This window comes from Scylla paramamosain, chromosome 11, assembly GCF_035594125.1.
Source record: "Scylla paramamosain isolate STU-SP2022 chromosome 11, ASM3559412v1, whole genome shotgun sequence".
NCBI classification, from domain to species: Eukaryota; Metazoa; Arthropoda; class Malacostraca; order Decapoda; family Portunidae; genus Scylla; species Scylla paramamosain.
This window is the reverse complement of record NC_087161.1, coordinates 27,693,762-27,713,522: the sequence shown is the minus strand read 5'-3', so window position 1 is coordinate 27,713,522 and position 19,761 is coordinate 27,693,762. Positions and strand designations below refer to the sequence as shown.

General features: G+C 41.8%; 1 protein-coding gene and 5 non-coding genes across 7 annotated transcripts; all 6 read left to right on the top strand.

The window, feature by feature from the left end:
• The first annotated feature begins 806 nt into the window (after window positions 1-806).
• LOC135105296 (U2 spliceosomal RNA) lies at window positions 807-999 on the top strand. Its single transcript, XR_010270787.1, has one exon. It is a non-coding gene; the product is annotated as a U2 spliceosomal RNA (small nuclear RNA).
• A 1,427-nt stretch (window positions 1,000-2,426) lies between these two features.
• Window positions 2,427-2,589, top strand: LOC135105289 (U1 spliceosomal RNA). The gene has a single exon (XR_010270781.1). It is a non-coding gene; the product is annotated as a U1 spliceosomal RNA (small nuclear RNA).
• A 2,063-nt stretch (window positions 2,590-4,652) lies between these two features.
• Window positions 4,653-4,767, top strand: LOC135105297 (U5 spliceosomal RNA). The gene has a single exon (XR_010270788.1). It is a non-coding gene; the product is annotated as a U5 spliceosomal RNA (small nuclear RNA).
• A 37-nt stretch (window positions 4,768-4,804) lies between these two features.
• LOC135105300 (U5 spliceosomal RNA) lies at window positions 4,805-4,919 on the top strand. The gene has a single exon (XR_010270791.1). It is a non-coding gene; the product is annotated as a U5 spliceosomal RNA (small nuclear RNA).
• Window positions 4,920-5,686: 767 nt separating this feature from the next.
• Window positions 5,687-17,267, top strand: LOC135105164 (NADH-ubiquinone oxidoreductase 75 kDa subunit, mitochondrial-like). Of its 2 annotated transcripts, none has more exons than XM_064013227.1 (15): window positions 5,687-5,938; window positions 8,135-8,323; window positions 8,543-8,650; window positions 8,988-9,146; window positions 9,791-9,934; window positions 10,082-10,219; window positions 10,394-10,528; window positions 10,678-10,867; window positions 11,120-11,199; window positions 11,374-11,592; window positions 12,239-12,406; window positions 12,648-12,857; window positions 13,559-13,735; window positions 15,831-15,965; window positions 16,534-17,267. In XM_064013227.1, exons 2-15 carry the CDS (start codon window positions 8,159-8,161, stop codon window positions 16,690-16,692), a joined length of 2,187 nt encoding a protein of 728 aa, XP_063869297.1. In that variant the 5' UTR covers window positions 5,687-5,938; window positions 8,135-8,158; the 3' UTR covers window positions 16,693-17,267. The 2 variants fall into 2 exon arrangements, with proteins under 2 accessions (XP_063869297.1, XP_063869296.1); XM_064013226.1 differs by lacking the exon at window positions 5,687-5,938 and adding an exon at window positions 6,242-6,364.
• A 1,008-nt stretch (window positions 17,268-18,275) lies between these two features.
• Window positions 18,276-18,346, top strand: Trnag-gcc (transfer RNA glycine (anticodon GCC)). The gene has a single exon. It is a non-coding gene; the product is annotated as a tRNA-Gly (tRNA).
• The last annotated feature ends 1,415 nt before the right edge of the window (window positions 18,347-19,761 follow it).

The following is a 19,761-nucleotide window of genomic DNA, read 5'->3' as shown; positions in this document are numbered from 1 at the left end:
TCTACATTGATTTTCCAGATAGTGTTATATATTGGTCTTAGTCTTGATGTTGTGGGGTTGCGATGATCTTAAATGAATAATGACCTTAATGAACACAGTGATGGTAATGGCTGTGGGAATGTGTGCGTGTCACATGAAAACAGTTCAGTCACCTTTCGCCTGGACCGTTTTCTCTCGTTACTGTCTTGACTTCCAGACTGCACTGGTGAATTATTTTTGAACAAGCCAGATATATTTCTTTGACACATTCTGGGCTGTGTACATCTTGTATTGAAGGAAGGTTCATCAGTCTTGGAGGCAGAATGGTGCTTGTGTCTGGCCCAGTGTTGCTGTCTTGGGAGGGAGAGTGAAGGCATGAGGCAGGAGGTGGTGGTGGTGGTGGTGCAGACGAGACTACCATGGGGTGTGTAAAGAGGTTTACAGCAGGAAGGAAACACAGCAGTGCTCAGAACAGCGCACACCACTGGCGTAATAGATGCAGGTCATGGTGGTAGCAGTAGCTTTGCTTAAACAAGGATCAGTATTCCCCTATCAGCATTGTGCGTGCGCGCCGGCGCCGCACCTGGCTGATGACTGGGCGACAGGAAAGACGAGATGATGCAGGGTTTAAGAGGCTGTGGAAGGCGGTGTTGCTAGTGAGCGTAACCTTTGACTTGTTAGTGTACTAGCAAATAAAATGGTGAGGAGGAAGCCTGTCGTAAGTGGTGTGTTAGTATGTAGTGTGGACGTTGGGCGCATGTGTGTTGCCTGCGTGGTGTGGGTGTTAAGGCTGCAGTGTTTGGGATGCCGGCGTTGGGGTGGAGGGTATCGCTTCTCGGCCTTTTGGCTAAGATCAAAGTGTAGTATCTGTTCTTATCAGCTTAATATCTGATACGATCCCCATGTGGGATCTACGATATTAATCTGATTTTTGGATTATGGCGAAGTGCTAGGGGCTTGCTCCACCTTTGCCGCGGATCGGCCCGGTATTGCAGTACTTCCGGGATCGGTCCACTCCCCTCGGGGAGAATATATCAAGCATTATTGAAATGATTGTAGTACATGACATTCACAGATAGTTTGTCGCGGATATGCTCGGTTTTGAAGAACTTATGGGATCAGTCTGAGCTACCAGGAGAGAAAGAGCAGTGAAACGGTTAAAGTATTAAAAATAAATAAAACCTTGCTGCATATTTGTCTGGGATATTTCCTCTCTCCGGGGAGAATGTAACACCTATGACTATCAGAGAAACAATAATGAGTAAGGGACTTGCTGCACTTCGGCCGTGGATAGTTCCTTCTCTACCCGTGAAGATACACCACCCATCAGTGAAATATTCGTAGTGCTAGGTGGTCCGCTCTTGCCGTGGAGCGGCTTGGTTTCAGTACGTTCAGTACGGCCTAATTTCTGATTGCTGACCACAGACCTGTAAGGAAAGGGAATAGTTGATTGGTCGGTTTTAATGCGTTGCGACACTAGGATCATTAGGCGACGTTAAAATTACACTTAATCTTCATAATAATGTTCATATTGACCGAGCATAATACTGCATTAGTGATTCAATACATTATTCCCCACCAGACCTGTAAAACAAACAACGGACAAGACATAAAAGACATAAGTGTGCAAGTCAGTGATTCGAAGACATGAAGAAGCCCCAAACCAGATCGTTTGTTTCTGTCAGTGGCATGTGTTGCGCTCCGGGGATCTCACAGCGATGCCTGCGGATGAATCGTTTTATAGAAGGATGCCCCAGGTGCTGATAGGGGAATGATCATGCAGCATTATTGAACTGATCATGTGCAAGTGGCGATAGCATTCATTACGTCTTTGGTCAGCTTGCCTTCCTTAAAGCTTGCTCTCAAATAAATAGATAACTGATTAATGAAACAAGTACATTTTCCAGGCTTGAATGATGGTTTTAATTGTGCGTGTCATATCTTCACGTTCACTTGAGTGTATCTTTCCAAAACACGTCTTTACCCGTTCTCTCCCACACGACTGACATTCTTGGTTCAGTGCAGCTCATCAGGACCAACTTATATAATTGGAATACTTGCAGAACTGACCTCTGAATGTATTTTGACTCTGTCACACTCCTTGGGGTTATAGTTAGGTGGGAGTAATGCCTCGTGTTTTGAATCACATATGTGTTTTAAAAGGGTTGAACCATGAGAGGGATCTTGATGTCACAAGCGCAACGATACGAATTGGTCCTTAGCCAGGCCTTCATAAACAGACACCAACCAGTAGCCAGTATGTTGATATAAAGAATCGGCATCTTAATGTCACAGGTGAGTAAGTTGCCGAATTAAATATCCATGAAGATTAATGAAAACACTATGAAGAACAAATAGTTTTACGTAAAATACTTCCATAACAGTTTGGGAGTGTGGTGGGGTGTTGAGTGTGGTAGGACTGGGCTGGGGGATTGAACTTTGAAATCATACTTACCTGGCACAGGAGACACCGTGATCATGAAGGCGGTTCTCCCAGGGTGAGGCCCACCATTGCACTCCGGCGGTGCTGACCCCTGCGATTAACCCAAATGTGGTTAACTCGAGTGCGAAATTTTTGTTAGCGGGGGATTGCGTTCGCGCATCCCCCTCACTTGTGACGATGGAATTACTTGTTGGGACTCTTATTAGTTGTGTATAATACCTTACCTCAGGAATCGTTCTTGAAGGATAGAGAGCAGGTCGTGCCCTTCGTGTGATGTTCCTGTTACATTACATTATTACATTACAAGAGGCGGACAGACAGTGGGGGTGAAATTAGAGGGGGAAGTAGGGTTGAGACTTGGAGGGAATAGTTTTGGTGAAAGTGAAATATAGTTAGAGAGTAATAGGTGGCGGGCTGTACGCCTTGCTTTTCCTGTTGTTTATTTACCTTTTACCGTTGAGTTGACGTAAATTTTGTTTTGGCAATGGGCAGTGCATATATGTGTGTGTGTGTTATAACATGTTATTGTTGTCATCTAGATTTTATGCTTTACCTTACGACTGAGAAGTTTAAGTGTTACATGCAATGTCCGTTGCCTTATATCCTTGCCGAATGTTGCTCTTAGGCATTACTTGTACATATATATATATATATATATATATATATATATATATATATATATATATATATATATATATATATATATATATATATATATATATTTTATTATCGAAATCATATTAATTGGTATTTTCATTCTTTAGTAATGTATCTTCGACATGAAGTAGATGATGGTGCTGCCTCATGTTCTGAATGAGATGCCTGCATGTAGTTATTCATCTTGGCCCAATCAAGTCTTCGTGAGTTGGGTTATACCTGCTGAACAAAAACAGATTCGCATTTGACTTGGTTTGATCGCTTCCTCCCACTGAGACTGTCAGTGCTGCTTCTTATGCATTCACACTCCCTCTCTATTCACCCCCTCATGGGTAACTTCCTACAGTTCTCACACATTCTTCCAGCATGTGGTGCATTCTCTCACTACCCACTCATTCATTGTGTCCCTAGTTAAGGCTTACGGGGAAAATGTTATCACAAGTTAATATAGGTATTTGTTTTTAGATATTGTTGTTAAATATATTAGACTTCTTGTTACAAACACGGGTAAGTTTACAAACAGGTTTGCTTGGAGTTCGTTGCAAAGCAGACCGTGAAACAAATCGTACATCTGTAACTATTGTGGTAATAATGCTTGTAGGAGTTGCCGGCTGCCTACCACAACTGAAACAGTTCTCAAAATACGTTATGATGTAGATGACGAGTGAGAACAAGATGTGAACTTTATTTCACAAAAGTTGACAAGTTTATGAACATGGATGACAGTCATAGATCATTGAAGAAGCTGCCTTGTTCAGCCTGGGTGCCTGTTAAATTCATTGCTGTATGGATTTTCCTGCATTCCCTTGAGGTGCTTGGATTCCAAAGTTCCCTCAGAAATATAAGTCTGCCTTTGGTCTTCAGATTTTTCTTTGTTTCTCTTTGGTCAAATATATTAACAATCAAAATTTGCTTTGTCGCGCTGCAGTAAGTGTATTTATTTCTTGTGTGCAGTCGATACATTTAGCTAGAATATTATGTGTTATTTGGTGCAAGATACTTGCATTCTTCGAGTGATTGTTGGGTAGACTTTTGAAAATTGAAAAATACCTGCAAAAGTAGCTATATCAGATTGCCAAATATTATTACCGTTAGTAAGTTGAAGCATGAAAAAAAGAAAAGTGTAGTAAATGTTATTGAAGAAAACACCGTATTGCATTTATTATTAAAGGGTTTATTGAGTATTATGTCCACATATACATATATACATATTGCACAAAAAAAGAAAATTATACATGAATGTGCACAAATATAAATATTGCATAAATATTGAGTTTGTTCGTACACTGAACATTGTTAACTTTAAGTTTAAGAATTTCCAGGCAAGAAGGACATGCTGGATAATAGAGCATCACATATTGGGGACGTCCATCATTGTATTTGTGAGGAAAATATGAATTTGTACTTAGATGTGATAACTTTACAGAGGAACATGACGCAGGTGAGAAGCAGACCACAGTGAACACAAGTTTAGTATATAGGTTGTCAAGACATGTTACCTTCTTGCTCGGAGGTGAAGTCTTTGTAGGCGTTCGGCCCAAAACATATTGTCGAAAAATTGTGTATTTCGTGGTAGCTCTGGTTTCCCTTCAAAACGCATAAATCTTTCGCCTTTTACTAAAGATTTCCGTGGAGGGGAGCAACTCAATGAGTCTTAGGCTATTTTTTAATGGCCCATTTAATGGGCTTCATAACAATCATGGAAGGGTGAAAAGTGGAAAGTAAGTATTTTCATTTCCCTTTAAAATGCATAAATTTTTCGCCTTTTATTAAAGATTTCCGTGGAGGGGAGTAACTCAATGCGTCTAAGGTTATTTTTTAATGGCCCATTCAATGGGATTCATAATTGTCAAGGTAGAGTGGGAAAAGGAAGTTGAAAGGCCATCTAGCTGGCTTTAGAGCACGCTCAAGTAGGTGGTGTAGGCTGCTTGATGTTTTACTCTTCACTTCCAAATGTTCTTCCTGGTTCACTTTTCACGTAGTAATGGACATACACCTTCAGTAGGCGATGGACTGTATAATCTTGTCATTGTTGAAGATAGAACGAAGGTATTCTTGAAAATAGCCTGATCTTTTTTACACCAATTGTGTATGCAACAAAAAGTTTTATGTATACGTAAAATTGGATTTCCTTTCATCTTTTACAATTTATTTACACCCATACTCTAGACTAGCCTCTGATATCAACCATTCTTTGATGAACACTCACTAGTTGAACGTGAAGTTTGTGAATATTATTGAAGTTACTCGGGATGTTATTTTAGCAGTAACTCCAGGATGGAAGAGGATGACCCTGTGAATGGATGAACAAGGGGAAGACAAAGGCTTGGATAGGGAGATGGAATCGAGAGACAAACTGAGACAGCTGGGCCTGGAGGAAGAAAATGTACAAGACATTTTCGACCGGCCTACCCCATCAGGGATTAATTAGGCGAACAGGTCAGGAGGGCCGTATTCTGAAACATTGTACACTGTACTCTCCAAAGCCACAAAAATTATTAGCCAGGTTGTCAAGAGTGTTTCTCCTATTAGTAATGTAGAATCCTTGTTGTTGTTTTTTTAATGTGGTGGTGCGGCGCAAAAGTGTTCGGAATTCTGTCCCAGAGTGGAGTTGTTGGTTGTGAGTGTAGCCTGTGTACCAGCCCTCCCTGGTGTTCCTCTTAGTGTATTCTTCAGTTAGGTGTACTCTGGTGTTGTTCCCTCTTTTTTTTCCACAAACCAAACAGTGTCTAATTTTCCTCTTCTAGTGTTTCATGCAATTTCCATTAATCTTGCGGTCTCTGCAGAGGTCTCGACACAGCGCTCTCGTCTGATTGGCTGAGAGCCGCGCCATCTTTCCCACAGCTGATTCTTGTTTAGGTAAGGTTGCTCCGGTTCCTCTGTTATTTAACCTTGCTTTACCCATTTATCGAGACTTTGAGGTAGCCCAGCAATACGAAAACACACCGAGGGACTGTGAAGAAGCAACGTGGTTGTTTCAAGTGGGAAATATGTAGATGAAATATGGCTGAGATTGATTCACGTTTGGTATTTAGTATTTTATTCCTGCTGCTGTGATATACCCCGATTCCTTGGGTTTGTATGCAGTGTGTCCAGCCCTGGATGTGTGTGTGATGCTCGCAGTTGCCCTGGTAGGGATGTGTGGGGCGGGGCTTAGGGTAGACGGTCAAGCCGGTAATGCAGCCTGCCAGCTCTCCCCTACACTCACGGCAGATACCCACCACCTCCCATCACCCCTCACTGCGGCACACACCACTGGCTCTGGTTCATTGCTATCTCTCCTTGGTCTGTACACCTGGGTCTTCTCGCCAGTCTGTTTATTAATTCAATACTGCATAGGATACTTTCTCTATCTGGTATTTGGACGGGTTACTGTTTTTTATTTTTCTGCCTCACTATTTCCTTGAGCCTCATAGATGTGTCCTTTTGTTTTCCTTGAGCCTGTCTATGCATTGTTTTAGTATTGTATGTGATACTTTCTCTACTCAGTATTCGTTTGGGTATTAGGTTTAGGTTAAGTCTCCGGGTGTTGCCCTAGAGAGAGAGAGAGAGAGAGAGAGAGAGGGGGTAGATCCCAGGTCAGGTCACTTCATGAGGACTGGAAGGTCTGTTGTGGTCAGTGTATCTATGTAACTCTCTCTCTCTCTCTCTCTCTCTCTGCACTTATGTTCCTATAAAATATGGTGATTTAATACTATACCTAATTTGTCATTCTGTTACCAGCACAGCATTTCAAGCTTAATAGAATTTTTTGTTAGGTGATTGTTAGAGGTTGCTGCCCTTCATATAGGTGGTCAACCTATTTAGAAGGTATTTTCATGCCAACTGCTCTTCTGATCTTGCTAACTGCATGCCTTCCCTCCTCCCATGGCCTCACTGCACAAGACATTCTTCTTTCTCTTGCCCCTATTCTGTCCACCTCTCTAATGCAAGTATTCTCAATCATTCATCCCTTTCTCTGGCAAACTCTGGAACTTCCTGACTGCTTCTGTATTTCCACCTTCCTATGACCTGAATTCTTTCAAGAAGGAGGTTTCAAGACACTTATCCTTCAATTTTTGACTGCCACTTTGGACCCTGTTCATGGACAGGCATGTCAGTGGGTCTGTTTTGTTGTTGTTGCCCTTGGCCATACATAAGAACATAAAAAAAAAAAAAATTCAAAAAAATTTTCAAACTCATAATTACTCTGGTTGTTGTACCATAATTTGGCCTTTGAATGAAGTTACTTGATTTCAAATACTAAAAGACAACAAAAGTTGTCATTTATTACTAGTTTATAATCATAGATATATCCTTCATTTTTATATATTTGGAGGAGAGATATAGTGGGTAAGACAGTAATTCAATGTTTTAAATAAGTTTAATGTGATCCTGTTGAAGAGCCTCATTGTGAACAAAAAAGGTTTAGTGCTCAGCAGTAATCCTGAGCCACCTGTGGCTCTCTTTATGACACACAATGTCATCACTACTTCAACTGCTTTTTCCCAGTAGCTTTTCCCAGTAACAAGATGTCTAAGTGTTATGATCACCTTTATTTTGGTGGTGAGTGGGTTGCTCCTCTCTGTGTCACTATAAGGTTCTATAAGGAATGGATTAATCTATTTTACATTGATTTCTATGGGGAAAATAGCTTTGGTTTCTGAACATTTCAGATTTCGAACGGCATTCAGGAACGAATTAAGTTCAAGAATCAAGGTTCCACTATACTTGCATGAGAGTCAGTGAAGTCACTAGGCACTTCATCAACTTTTTTGGAAAGTCTATGGTACACAATGTCTGTCAGCCAGCAAGACATGGTTCCTCTGTGATGAAATTACAGTGACTAAAGAATGGCTAACTCATGCACTGACGTGCATGCCTAAAATATGCCTACTGGACTAGAGATGTGGTGGCAGGGAGAACCCATCCTGGAGTACTTACTAAACGTACATTATGCTGTATCTCCTTTGCAGCAGTAGAGCAGATGCAAAACAAATGTGATGGTACTAAGTTAAATCCTAGGTAAATAAATACTTGTGTATTAGTTTGTGATTTCCCTCTATGTATTTTCAGTTGAGGGTGTCTGGTACGGCAAGGATGCTGCGAGTAGGAGTGTCCCGTCTCCTGCAGCATGGGGCACCCAGGGGAAGGGCTGCTCTTGGGGTGGGTGCTACTCGGGCGCAGTCTTCAGGCCCCGAGAAGATTGAAGTGTTCATTGATGACCAGCCGGTGATGGTGCCACCAGGAACCACGGTGCTGCAGGTATGTCCATCTAAGTCACCTGCTGAATGTCGTCTTTTTTTTTTTTTTTTTTTTTTTTCAGGGTTTGTGATGAGGTTTTGTGAAATAAAACTTTCCTTTCATTTCATTATAATCTTCACTGGAGAGGGAGTTATGTGTGATGGGATGGTTGCAGTTATGAGCATATGTTTACCATTCAAGAGTTCCTTTAGTAACAGAGGGCATCATCTTTGTCCACAGGCAGCAGCCGAGGCAGGTGTGGAGATTCCACGTTTCTGCTACCACGAGCGACTTTCTGTTGCAGGAAACTGCAGGATGTGCCTGGTAGAGGTGGAGAAGTCTGTCAAAGTGAGTGTTCCCTCCTGCCATATGTATAGTTGTGGGATTAAGCAACCCCTTAGCTTTTTCTCCAACACAAGCTTTTTGTCAATGGATTTTGAGGATTTTTTTTAAAGAAGTATAACATGCAGTAGATAAATACATGCATTAGAACCACACTAATCAACCATTCTCTCATGTATTGATGGTGTAAATTTGGGTTTTACATCTGAGACAGACCAAGATCATTATATTGTATATGGACTTGATACAAGTGGACATAAAGAATGATTTCTTCTTGCAGGGCTGTACATTCTTCCTGACTGCTTTTCTTTTCTTCTTTCAAACCTCATTCCTTTGTCCACAGCCTGTTGCAGCCTGTGCCATGCCGGTGATGAAGGGCTGGCGCATCAAGACAGACAGCGATATGACCCGCAAGGCACGCGAGGGGGTGATGGAGTTCCTTCTCATCAACCACCCTCTCGACTGTCCCATCTGTGACCAGGGTGGTGAGTGTGACTTGCAGGTGAGTCATTCACACATACATACCATGAAATGTCTGTAGAGTGACACACACATGGATGGAGGGGAAAATTGAGAAATGTGGAGAAGGGATGCTGTTGAAAGTTTGCCATTTGAGCAGAGCAGGTAGTGCTATAATAGTTTTGGCATGTAGTAAGGCTGGGAGAAGGGAAATTGTTGAAGATCATTGATGAAGATTACTGGATCAGATGTGAGAAGGGTTAGAAGGAAGATTATTAATAGGATTGATAGTCTGTGAAGCAAGGAGGAATTGCTGCACATGATATGGCTGAACAAAGAACAGTCATGTCTGCTGGATAGTAGTTGCTTTAATTTATTGGCATTAAAGTGAAAGTTAATTACATAGATGAAAGCATACTAAAATTGGGTGTGGCAGTACATCATCTATGTGATGCTTAATTACTAAAATACTCATGAAAAATGAGAACCTAAATATGGCTATACTTGAAATTCTGCTCTTGAACTTTTCAAGTCTGCTATTTTTGCTTTGCCCATTTTTTAATCTTTTACTTATGTTAGTTCTTAGGCAGTATTGTTTTTCCAGCTTCATCTTTTCCCTGTGTCACCATGCTTGCTTTATCTTTTCTTCTATTTCCTTTTTATTCATTATTATACATTGTTTCACAGGATCAGTCTATGGCATTTGGCAGTGACCGTTCAAGGTTCCTGGACAACAAGAGGGCAGTGGAGGACAAAAACATTGGCCCTCTTGTCAAGACCATCATGACTCGCTGCATCCACTGCACCCGCTGTGTTCGCTTTGCCTCAGAGGTGTGTGTGTGTGTGTGTGTGTGTGTGTGTGTGTGTGTGTGTGTGTGTGTGTGTGTGTGTGTTAGTTTAGTCTGTTTATCGGATAAAGAGATAGATATAAGCAAACAGATGGAAAAAGTGCAAAAAGCAAGGCCTCTCCTATTGCAGGTGGCTGGTGTGGAGGACCTGGGCACCACTGGACGAGGCAGTGACATGCAGATTGGTACTTACGTAGAGAAGATGCTGATGTCTGAGTTGTCTGGCAATGTGATTGACCTTTGCCCTGTGGGAGCTCTCACCTCTAAGGTAAGAAACCTTAACTGTTAATTGATATGAAGCCATGTCATGTTTTAGAGAGTAGTAAATTATGTTGAAGAATCAGTTATATGTACTACAGGAATGAAAGATGTTTAGTGTGAGGAGGAAAAAATGTGTGATTGAAGTAAAGAAAGCCAAACATTGAGTGTCATGTCCTGCCAGCCCTACGCTTTCACTGCCCGACCGTGGGAGATCCGGCGCACTGACTCAGTTGACGTGATGGATGCTGTGGGCTCCAACATTGTGGTCAACCATCGCACAGGAGAGGTGCTGCGTATTCTTCCCAGGACCAATGAGGCATGTGGACTCCTTGATCAATATATGTGCATCTTTAACAAACTCAAACTCTCTCTCTCTCTCTCTCTCTCTCTCACATGGTTAGCATCCACAATACTTTCCAAAACTTCATTCCAGTCATATCATTAACCTGTACTGCCTATCCACAGGAGATCAATGAAGAATGGCTCTCTGACAAGTCCCGCTTTGCTTGTGACGGCTTGAAACGTCAGCGTCTGGTGTACCCTATGGTAAAGGACTCCTCAGGGGAGCTGCGGCCCTGCCAGTGGGAGGACGCCTTGTTGGTGGCAGGGCGAGCCTTGGCAGCAGCACAGGGTTCAGTGGCAGCAGTAGCAGGAGGTGAGCTGTTTATTGACAGGCATTGTACCATGTGAAGAAGGTGCTTCAACAGGAGTTCATGTTTTAATGGACAGAAGTTTTTTTTTTTTTTATCAGAGTATTTTATAATCTGGATTTATTTTTTATTTATCTGTTTTTGAGAACAAATTATATAAATTCTTAGTCTAAGCCATAATCTATTTTCAAGAATAAATTACACAAGTTCTCAAACTGAGCCATAACCAAGATGATACAAATCTTTGTTCCTCACAGGTCTGGCAGATGCTGAATCCCTGGTGGCTCTCAAGGATCTTGTGAACAAGCTCGGGGGGGAGGCCACCTGCACTGAGGAGGTGTGTTTTTTTTGGTGGGAAAAAAGTTTATGAAACAATCATCTATAATTAACATTTATTTCTTTGTAACATTCTGTTAATAATAAACACAGCTGTGTGGTCTTTGTAAATCCTCTTTTTCATTAAATTTTGTCCCATTGCTTGGTAAACTTACCACATTTTCTTGTGTTCCAGATCTTCCCTGAGGATGGCAGCGGAACAGACTTGCGCTCCTCCTATCTCCTCAACACTACCATTGCTGGCGTGGAAGAGGCTGACCTGGTGCTTCTAGTTGGGACAAACCCACGTTTTGAGGCACCACTCTTCAATGCCCGCCTGCGCAAGGCCTGGGTGCACAATGAACTAGATGTGGCTGTTCTGGGACCGAATGTGAATTTGACCTATGAGGCAGAAGTGAGTCATGCTGGTAGTGCATGCATGTTGTATGTTGTTCACTTTATGGATTGTGTCATTGATATCATAATGTGTTAATGATACAACAGTTTTGCAGTCAGTGTCTGTAGTAGCCAAATTCATGGATAAGTTTTAAATTTTCTTTAGAGATTTTACAGTTGACTTCATGATAATCTTTAAGAAAGGATGCATCAAACTAAGATTTAACCATGATTTGGCAAAGAACAATATGGGATTAATTTTTTGTTACACTTCATAACTTTCTTCTTCCATAGGATTTTGTTATGAGGCTGTAGGTTTCATGATGTCTCTCATCATCATAATTTCATTTAACACCTTTATTTTCTCTGATGAGATTGGATGGCTTATCTTCCATTTTTGTAGTCACTGACCCCATGTATTTTGAGCTGAAGGTTTCCTTCTTCAGATGCCCGTCGGTGACGTGAAGAAGGGTTGAGGAAACATGAGAATATCGACTCCTCAATTCTCACATTTCCCTCTTTCCTTATTTCCTTAATTTTTCCATCTTCCAATTTATCAATACTTGTATAAGAATTTTGTTCAACTATTTTCAGCTTAGTACTACTTATGATAGTCCTCTCTCCTTCACTACACCTTGGATTAAACTTATCTATTCCTCACACAGCACATTGGTGAGGACCCAGCAATCATTGAAAAGCTGCTGTCTGGCACTCATCCCTTCTCCCAGCGACTGAAGGCTGCCCGCCGCCCCATGGTGGTGGTGGGATCAGCCCTCCTGTCACGACCTGATGGAGGGTTGCTCTACGCACGGCTCCAGCAGTTGGCTCACCAGGTGAGAGGACCTGTGGTATTTATGGGTTTCTCTTGATTATCAATAAGTAAGGTTATTCCCAGCATCTAATTTCAATATGTAAGACATTAGTTATCCATTTCTTGTGATTCATGAAACTTTGGTCATGTAAGAGAGTATTTGAGGTGGTGATTTCACCAATATCAAAATTGTATGATAAAATGAAAATATGCTGCATAATGTCCAGTCAATATTTATTTACCCTTTGGCTTGCCCTCCACAGCTGCGTGCAGGATGTGAGGGTGGAGCTGAGTGGCGGGTGCTCAATGTGCTGCACCGTGTGGCTTCCCAGGTGGCTGCCTTGGACTTGGGTTACACCCCTGGTGTGAGCAAGGTACGCAATGCTCCCCCACAAGTCCTTTATCTCCTTGGAGCGGATGAGGGTGCCATCACTCGAGAAGACCTGCCTGCAGACTGCCTCGTCATATACCAGGTGAGGACTGAAGGAGCTTCATCCTGTTGGAAAATTATGAAAGGTAGAATGTTACACATGGAAAATTATGAAAAGTAGAATGTTACACATTATTTAGTTTTTGTTTTTGACATCAGTAACAAACACTGCTTTGGTGCTGTTATCTTAAATCAGATTTAAGATGATGATGATGATGATGTTGATTGCCAGCAAAGATTTAAGCTTAACTTTGAAATTGTCCTTTGTAGACTGAGACAATCATTACCCATCCCACCACCACCTTCCCTTATTTCAAATTAGGGTATGTGCAATCTCCAAAACACACACACACACACATGCACCATGTAGTTTAGTGGTTAGGACGCTTGCTCACAACCGAGAAGGCCTGGGTTCAAGCCCCAGGTGCAGTGAGGGTGAGGCAAATGGGCAAGCCTCTTAATGTGTAGCCCCTGTTCACCTAGCAACAAGTAGGTATGGGATGTATCCTGAGGGGTTGTGACCTCGCTGTCCTGGTGTGTGAATGGTCTTAGTCCTACCCGAAGATCAGTCAGTATGAGTTCTGAGCTCTTTCCATAGGAGAACAACTGGCTGGGTGACCAGCAGATTGTAGGTGAATGACACACACACAGACACGTATTCTTGTTTAGGGATGTACTGTACTGGCAGGAAGATCAGTTAGTGGCACTGGAGTGAGTTGATGAACAATCCTACTGTCTTTTCAGGGCCACCATGGAGACAGAGGAGCAGAGATGGCTGATGTGGTTCTCCCGGGGGCAGCCTACACGGAGAAGACGGCCACTTATGTCAATACTGAGGGCCGGGCACAGCAGGCTCAAGCAGCCCTCGTTCCTCCTGGGATGGCTCGAGAGGACTGGAAGATCATCAGAGCCTTGTCCGAGGTGTGTGACAAGGATAATGGAGACTGTAACATATATAGGGGGTCCTGATAGTCAACGTACATACTTCAGGATTTGATATTTCAAGTAATTCTTAGTTGAAAATGCTCTATACACATATGCTGTGTTATGCGGGAACTGCTCGCCTGGATGGGCCTCCTCCTTCCCTCCACAGCTCACTACTTATTCCAGTAGCGCCGCACGGCATTAAGTGATAATTTTTTGTGTACTATCTATGCAGTCAAATTGTTACAGGAAACAGCAAAATTACAGACTGAATTTTTCATATGTGTTGGTGATGAAAATGTATAGGTAACATGACGACTATAAGGTGCTACTTTTTAAACAAACATAGCATTTCACCAGCTTCATGACAACTGCCCGGTGTTCCTGCCACTCCTGTAAATGTCCCTTTAGATTATTTGATATTCTTTCTGAGTGATGTCAAATTGTGCTATGTTCCATGAATTTTGCCCCTTTATGTATTTGTGTTTGTATTCTTGTACTGATGGTGGGGCCTTATATTGTCATCTGGATAATACCATCTTGAGCTACTCCAACAAGTTCAGCTGCTGCAAAGTACTGGGGAAACATCCTCTCTCAGAGATGCTGACACACTCTATAGAACACTGTTATCTGGGTGTCTTCTGTCTGGGTACCTGTGTCTTCAGCTGCTGCAGCCCAGGCATTCCCATCACAGAATGAATATCATGTCATGAATATCATGTCCGAATACTCAACGTTACTAAATGTGAAAAGCATCTTCACTCTGCCAAAAAGATGCACTTTGGCAGTTAGCTGATTGGTGAGACCTGTCACTGTGGTGTCATGATGTCAACTGTTGACAGGGGATGACAGTTGCATTGAATTGCCACCTATGTTTAAAAGTAGTACTTAACAACCACTGTTTTGCTGTCTTATCTGTACACTTTTTTTCACTAACACAGACAAATATTTAGTTTGTCATTTGCTGTTTCCTGTAAGGCTTTGACTGCAGATGGTACACAAAAAAATTATCACTTAAGCCACACGGTGCCACTGGAGTACATAGCAAGCCAAGGAGGAAAGGAGGGAGGCAGAGGCCCACCCAGGCGAGTGGTTCCGACAACATACAGCTTATACGCTAATTTTTTGCAAAATAAAGCAAAACACTGCATGTGTATAAAGTATTTTCAGCTTAGAATTACTTGAAGTACCAAATCCTGAAGATTACTTGAAATACCAAATCCTGAAGTATGGACCTTGACTTGTGGGACATCCTGTATATGTATTCATTACACTCTATATGTATTCATCAAAGCTGGATCCTCAGCTCCTACACCCCAACTGTGAAATGTGTCCAGGTGCTTTCTGTTTGGAAGAAAATTCCTTTTCAGTTTTCTCCTTTCCCGTAAAATGATTTGAAGAGAACACGAAATAGCATACATTATAATAATTCGCATTGATGTATGGGGTGTTTACAGTTGCAGCTAATCCTGAAAGAGGTCTCATGGTAGATTAATGTCTGCTTTGATGTTTCACAAATCACTACTGCTTCAGTTCATCAATTGGTTTCAGGGTCCATGCTATCACACCAGTGGTCAGAGGTTGTCTCTCCTTGCTGTGCCTCACTCATATTTGCATCTACCATCATCATTTCTTTTTTTCCCCTCCCATATTGATTGATATATTTCTCTAATTTCTAAATGTCTTATCTATTTTTATCTAGAGCTTGGGTCTCTCTCTCTCTCTCTCTCTCTCTCTCTCTCTCTCTCTCTCTCTCTCTCTCTCTCTCTCTCTCTCTCTCTCTCTCTCTCTCTCTCTCTCTCTCTCTCTCTCTCTGAAGCATGGTGTCCAAATTAGTATAAATAGAAGACACATGGGGAAGCATATATTTAGTTTTATGCAGTATGAAAATATGTTGAGTCCAAACAGAATGGTAGATGAACATGAGGCAGAACATAGAGGACAAGACAGCCTTGGCTTCACTCACAGTGTGACATCATGACACACAAACCAGTCAGCAAAAATTATTTTTAATTTTGTTTGCTGGTAAATTTATTGTTTGCAATGCACTGTCAAGAATTATTTTGAACTCACCCTTCCATCCATGTTACAGGTCGTGGGTGCCCAGCTGCCGTATGACAACCTTGCCGAAGTTCGGGACCGCCTCACAGAGGTGTCTCCTAACCTGACGCGTTATGGTGACGTGGAGGAAGCCAACTACTTTGCACAGGCTTCAGCCCTGGCACAGGTGAAAATATCAGTTATTAGTTACTTATTCACAGTTGACTATATTCCCACTTAGCCATTCATTCATGGATACACCACATGTATCCACCCATCCACCCTCATCTTAAAAGTGCATGTGCTCTCCTATACCCTCTTGGATTCATTCACTCCTTCCATACACTAAAGTATGCACAAAGGTAGAGTTGACATTGAAAGACACCAGCCCCTAAGCAACAACCACTCTTGACCACATTTGACTTCACACCAGCACCATGTCTTGCTGTGAGCATATCCTATATATACACTATCGCTCTTGCTCTTCTGTGTATGCCTTAAAAGTACTCATGATCCTTTCATATTTTGCATTAACCATTTGAATCTGGGTGGTCTCTTAAAGCTTTATAGGATTGGCTATTTTGTTAGAATAAAATGAATCTATATATTATTAATTATACTGGACACTATGTTACTCCCTGATTGTTAGAGACCAGCCATAAAGTTGTCTGATCCTATCCCAAGTAAGACTGTAAAAATGCTACTGAAAGGGATAAAAAATATTACTCGCTCAAATAATTTTTTCTCTACCACAGCTGGTGAAGGGCAAGCAGGAGGCAGCACCCATAGATGTTCCTCAGAAAGTGTTGGAAGACTTCTACATGACCAACTCTGTGAGCCGTGCCTCGCCCACCATGGCCAAGTGCATAGCGGCGATCAAGAAGGAAGCAGCCAACAGGCACCGCGACAAGTAGATATTTCAATTGGCCCTCTTAGAATATTTATGTTAGCTGTGCAGTCACTCGCCTGTTTCATGGTCATCTCATCATCTTCAATCTAATAAGCATAGTAAAAAGTACATACTGGTGGTGATGTATCTGGATATCAGTGTTGGCCATGAGGTTGGTGAATGAGATGTAGGAGCGTTCTTCCTTCTGAGGTGTATATGTCAGGTGGATCCTTTTCCCTCTTGTTGCCTGTCTGGAAAGTTAAATAGGGAAGGTCAGAACTTGTCAATCATAAAAATTCCTGGTGATGTTCAATCCCGGGACAAAATGTAGGCATGCCAACTTATTCTAACTTGCCTCATTTTGCAGTATATCCCAGCAAATATTTTACTATTTTCAGATATCAAATTGGTGATAATAATGAGAAGGTAATATGATAAATAATGAAATAAAATTCAGTGAGCGCATGTGATGTGTTGAATTGTACTTTGGATGGTGAGAACCCAAAGCTGTGTTGAGGTGGAGGTGAACATGGGCTGCTGGAGGATGTACATAGACAATGTTGTTTGTACAGAGCAATCTAATAATAAGTTTGTGAAAGACATATTTGTCTTGTTATCCTTCTGGTTCATTCCTTTTATCTTCCCTAAGGTACTGTAAGACCTTTGATGACTAATAGACTTGAATAACTTTACAGTTTTGCCATTCATTCTCTCACACCAACTGAAAAGAAATTTTGTTGAAGGGCAACTGTAGAATAGATAGGCTGAAAAGTGCTCGAGAAGTTTTCAGTGGAAGACAACAATGGAATTTGTAGTTTTGGAAAATGGTGAAAGGATGCAAAAGGGAAAGGTTGGAACAGAGGATGTTAAAATGCGGAGTAAGAAGGATGAGGTAAGGAGGAGATGGAGTATTTTTTAGCGATTGTTGAATGTACTGTATGTAGAAGATGACCCCTCACACGCATTACCCTTGATTTGGGAACCATCACAAGGATATGGTGAAATTAAAAATTGAAGTAATTAATAAATACTACTAATGCAAATCATCATAATTCTTGAGAAGTTCCTGACAGACAAATAATAATCCCAGACACTTGGAAACCTAACCGGACTGTCACGGGCGCTGGTGTTCCAAGAGGATTTGCGTGCTGGTCTTGTCTTTCCAGCATCCCGGTATAAGTGACACAATTAAGTTCACAGGCACCGTATTCTCAAACCTTTCGGTGTCTTAACTCGTCTTGTTTTTTGCATCTTTAGTAAAATATATTGGTGTTTTCAATGGTGTTTAGTAATAGTAAGAGTAACAACATTTTCTATCATCAGTGGGAAAAAAATACCCTCGTGAATCCCTAAAATAATCTCTCTTATTTCTATGAATCGTCCTTACGACAGTCTAAAGCTTCTTTCTATAGGGATGGCGGTGAGGCTGGACAAGTTATTCATAACACCAACGTGACTGTTCTTGACGTGGCTCCCTTCCTTGTCTAGTCTATCGATCACACGTACGCAAACATTTCTCTTTCAAATAACACGAAAAAACTATTCACTTAATATCAAAACTTATTTTTAATGCTGAATTTATTTTATATTTTTTTCGTTATTTGTTAAGCATCGGTGGTTCAGTGGTAGAATTCTCGCCTGCCACGCGGGAGGCCCGGGTTCGATTCCCGGCCGATGCACATTTTTTCCCATTGATTTTTACAAGGCAGTACAATAAAACAAAAATAAACGCTAATGAATTGTGAAAATAAAGCAATTGCACCAGATAACTGATGTTGTAAAATGCAAAAGTAAAATATACTTTTTTTTTTTTTTATAATTTACTTATAACTTCACACACAAGCCAAGGCCGGTGTACTCTACATGCTTCATTCTAGAAATCGTGTATCTTCTAAAACAGAACAAGAGCGTAATGTGCATAGAAGAGTCCCCGCAGGCCCTCGCCTCCTGCTGCTATTCCCTCCCTCCCCTTCGTCTGTGACTCGCAACAATATCACTGTGGAACTCACATAAAACAATAAAAATAAATAAATAAATCTACAAATATGAAAGGTACAAGTCGAAAGGAAAATATTTTGATAAGACTGACAGACGACTGATGACACGTCTCTCTTCCTCTGTCTGAAAATTTACACCAATTCCTGTGACGAACCTTAAACTTATGAGAGAGAGAGAGAGAGAGAGAGAGAGAGAGAGAGAGAGAGAGAGAGAGAGAGAGAGAGAATATCATGGTGTAGATTACAGAGGGCACAGCACAATAGGCCCCCATCATTCTCACCCCTCTGCTCCTCTCCCCTCTCCCTCACGCCCCCCACCCCCCACCCTGATCCCGGAGCACCCATCAAATTACACTTCCGCGCCACAGTGAGACACGACACGGAGAACTAAGGTGAACTCCAGGCACCGTTAAAAATATGAAGCTGGGGAGCAGAGTGTGTCGAGAGAAGGTTGAGGTGGTGGTAAGGTGGACCAATGGTGAACGATGAGGAGTTGGGAGAAGTAGAAGGAATCATTGGGAGAGAAGAATAGGAGAAGAGAGAGGAGGGTGAAGACAGATAAACTAAAGAGTGTCGAGAGAATAGGGAGGTGTTAAGGTAGGCAGTGGTAGACGATGGGGGGGGGGGTGTGAAAAAATGCGCAGCAGGAATCATCGGGAGAGAGAAATCGGAGACGAGAAAGACGAGCAAAAACCAAGAAATTCAAACCGTTCTGGGACCGACAGGAGACAAAAAATAATGACAACACAATAATGAGTCTCAGGAGAACATTTCGGGTCGAGTGCTGGAAAATAAGAACCTGAAACATTTAAGGACGGAGAGGAAGACAGAGGAGAGTGATCTAAGAAACGGTTGAAAGAGTAACAGGTCTAAAAGAAGAAGTGGAAGGGTATGGATGCTTGGTGGGCGAGAGGTGAGGGAGTGCACGTTGAGGTGAGAGCACTGCGGTGTGGGGATAAGGGAGATACGTTAAGGGCGAGGGAAAAGGTCTAAAAGTTATGATTTAAAATGTTAAGCTTTTTGGAAGCTGCACAGATATAAAAAAAAAAAAAATCAAACCTTCCCAGAAGAAGCAGAGAGAGAGAGAGAGAGAGAGA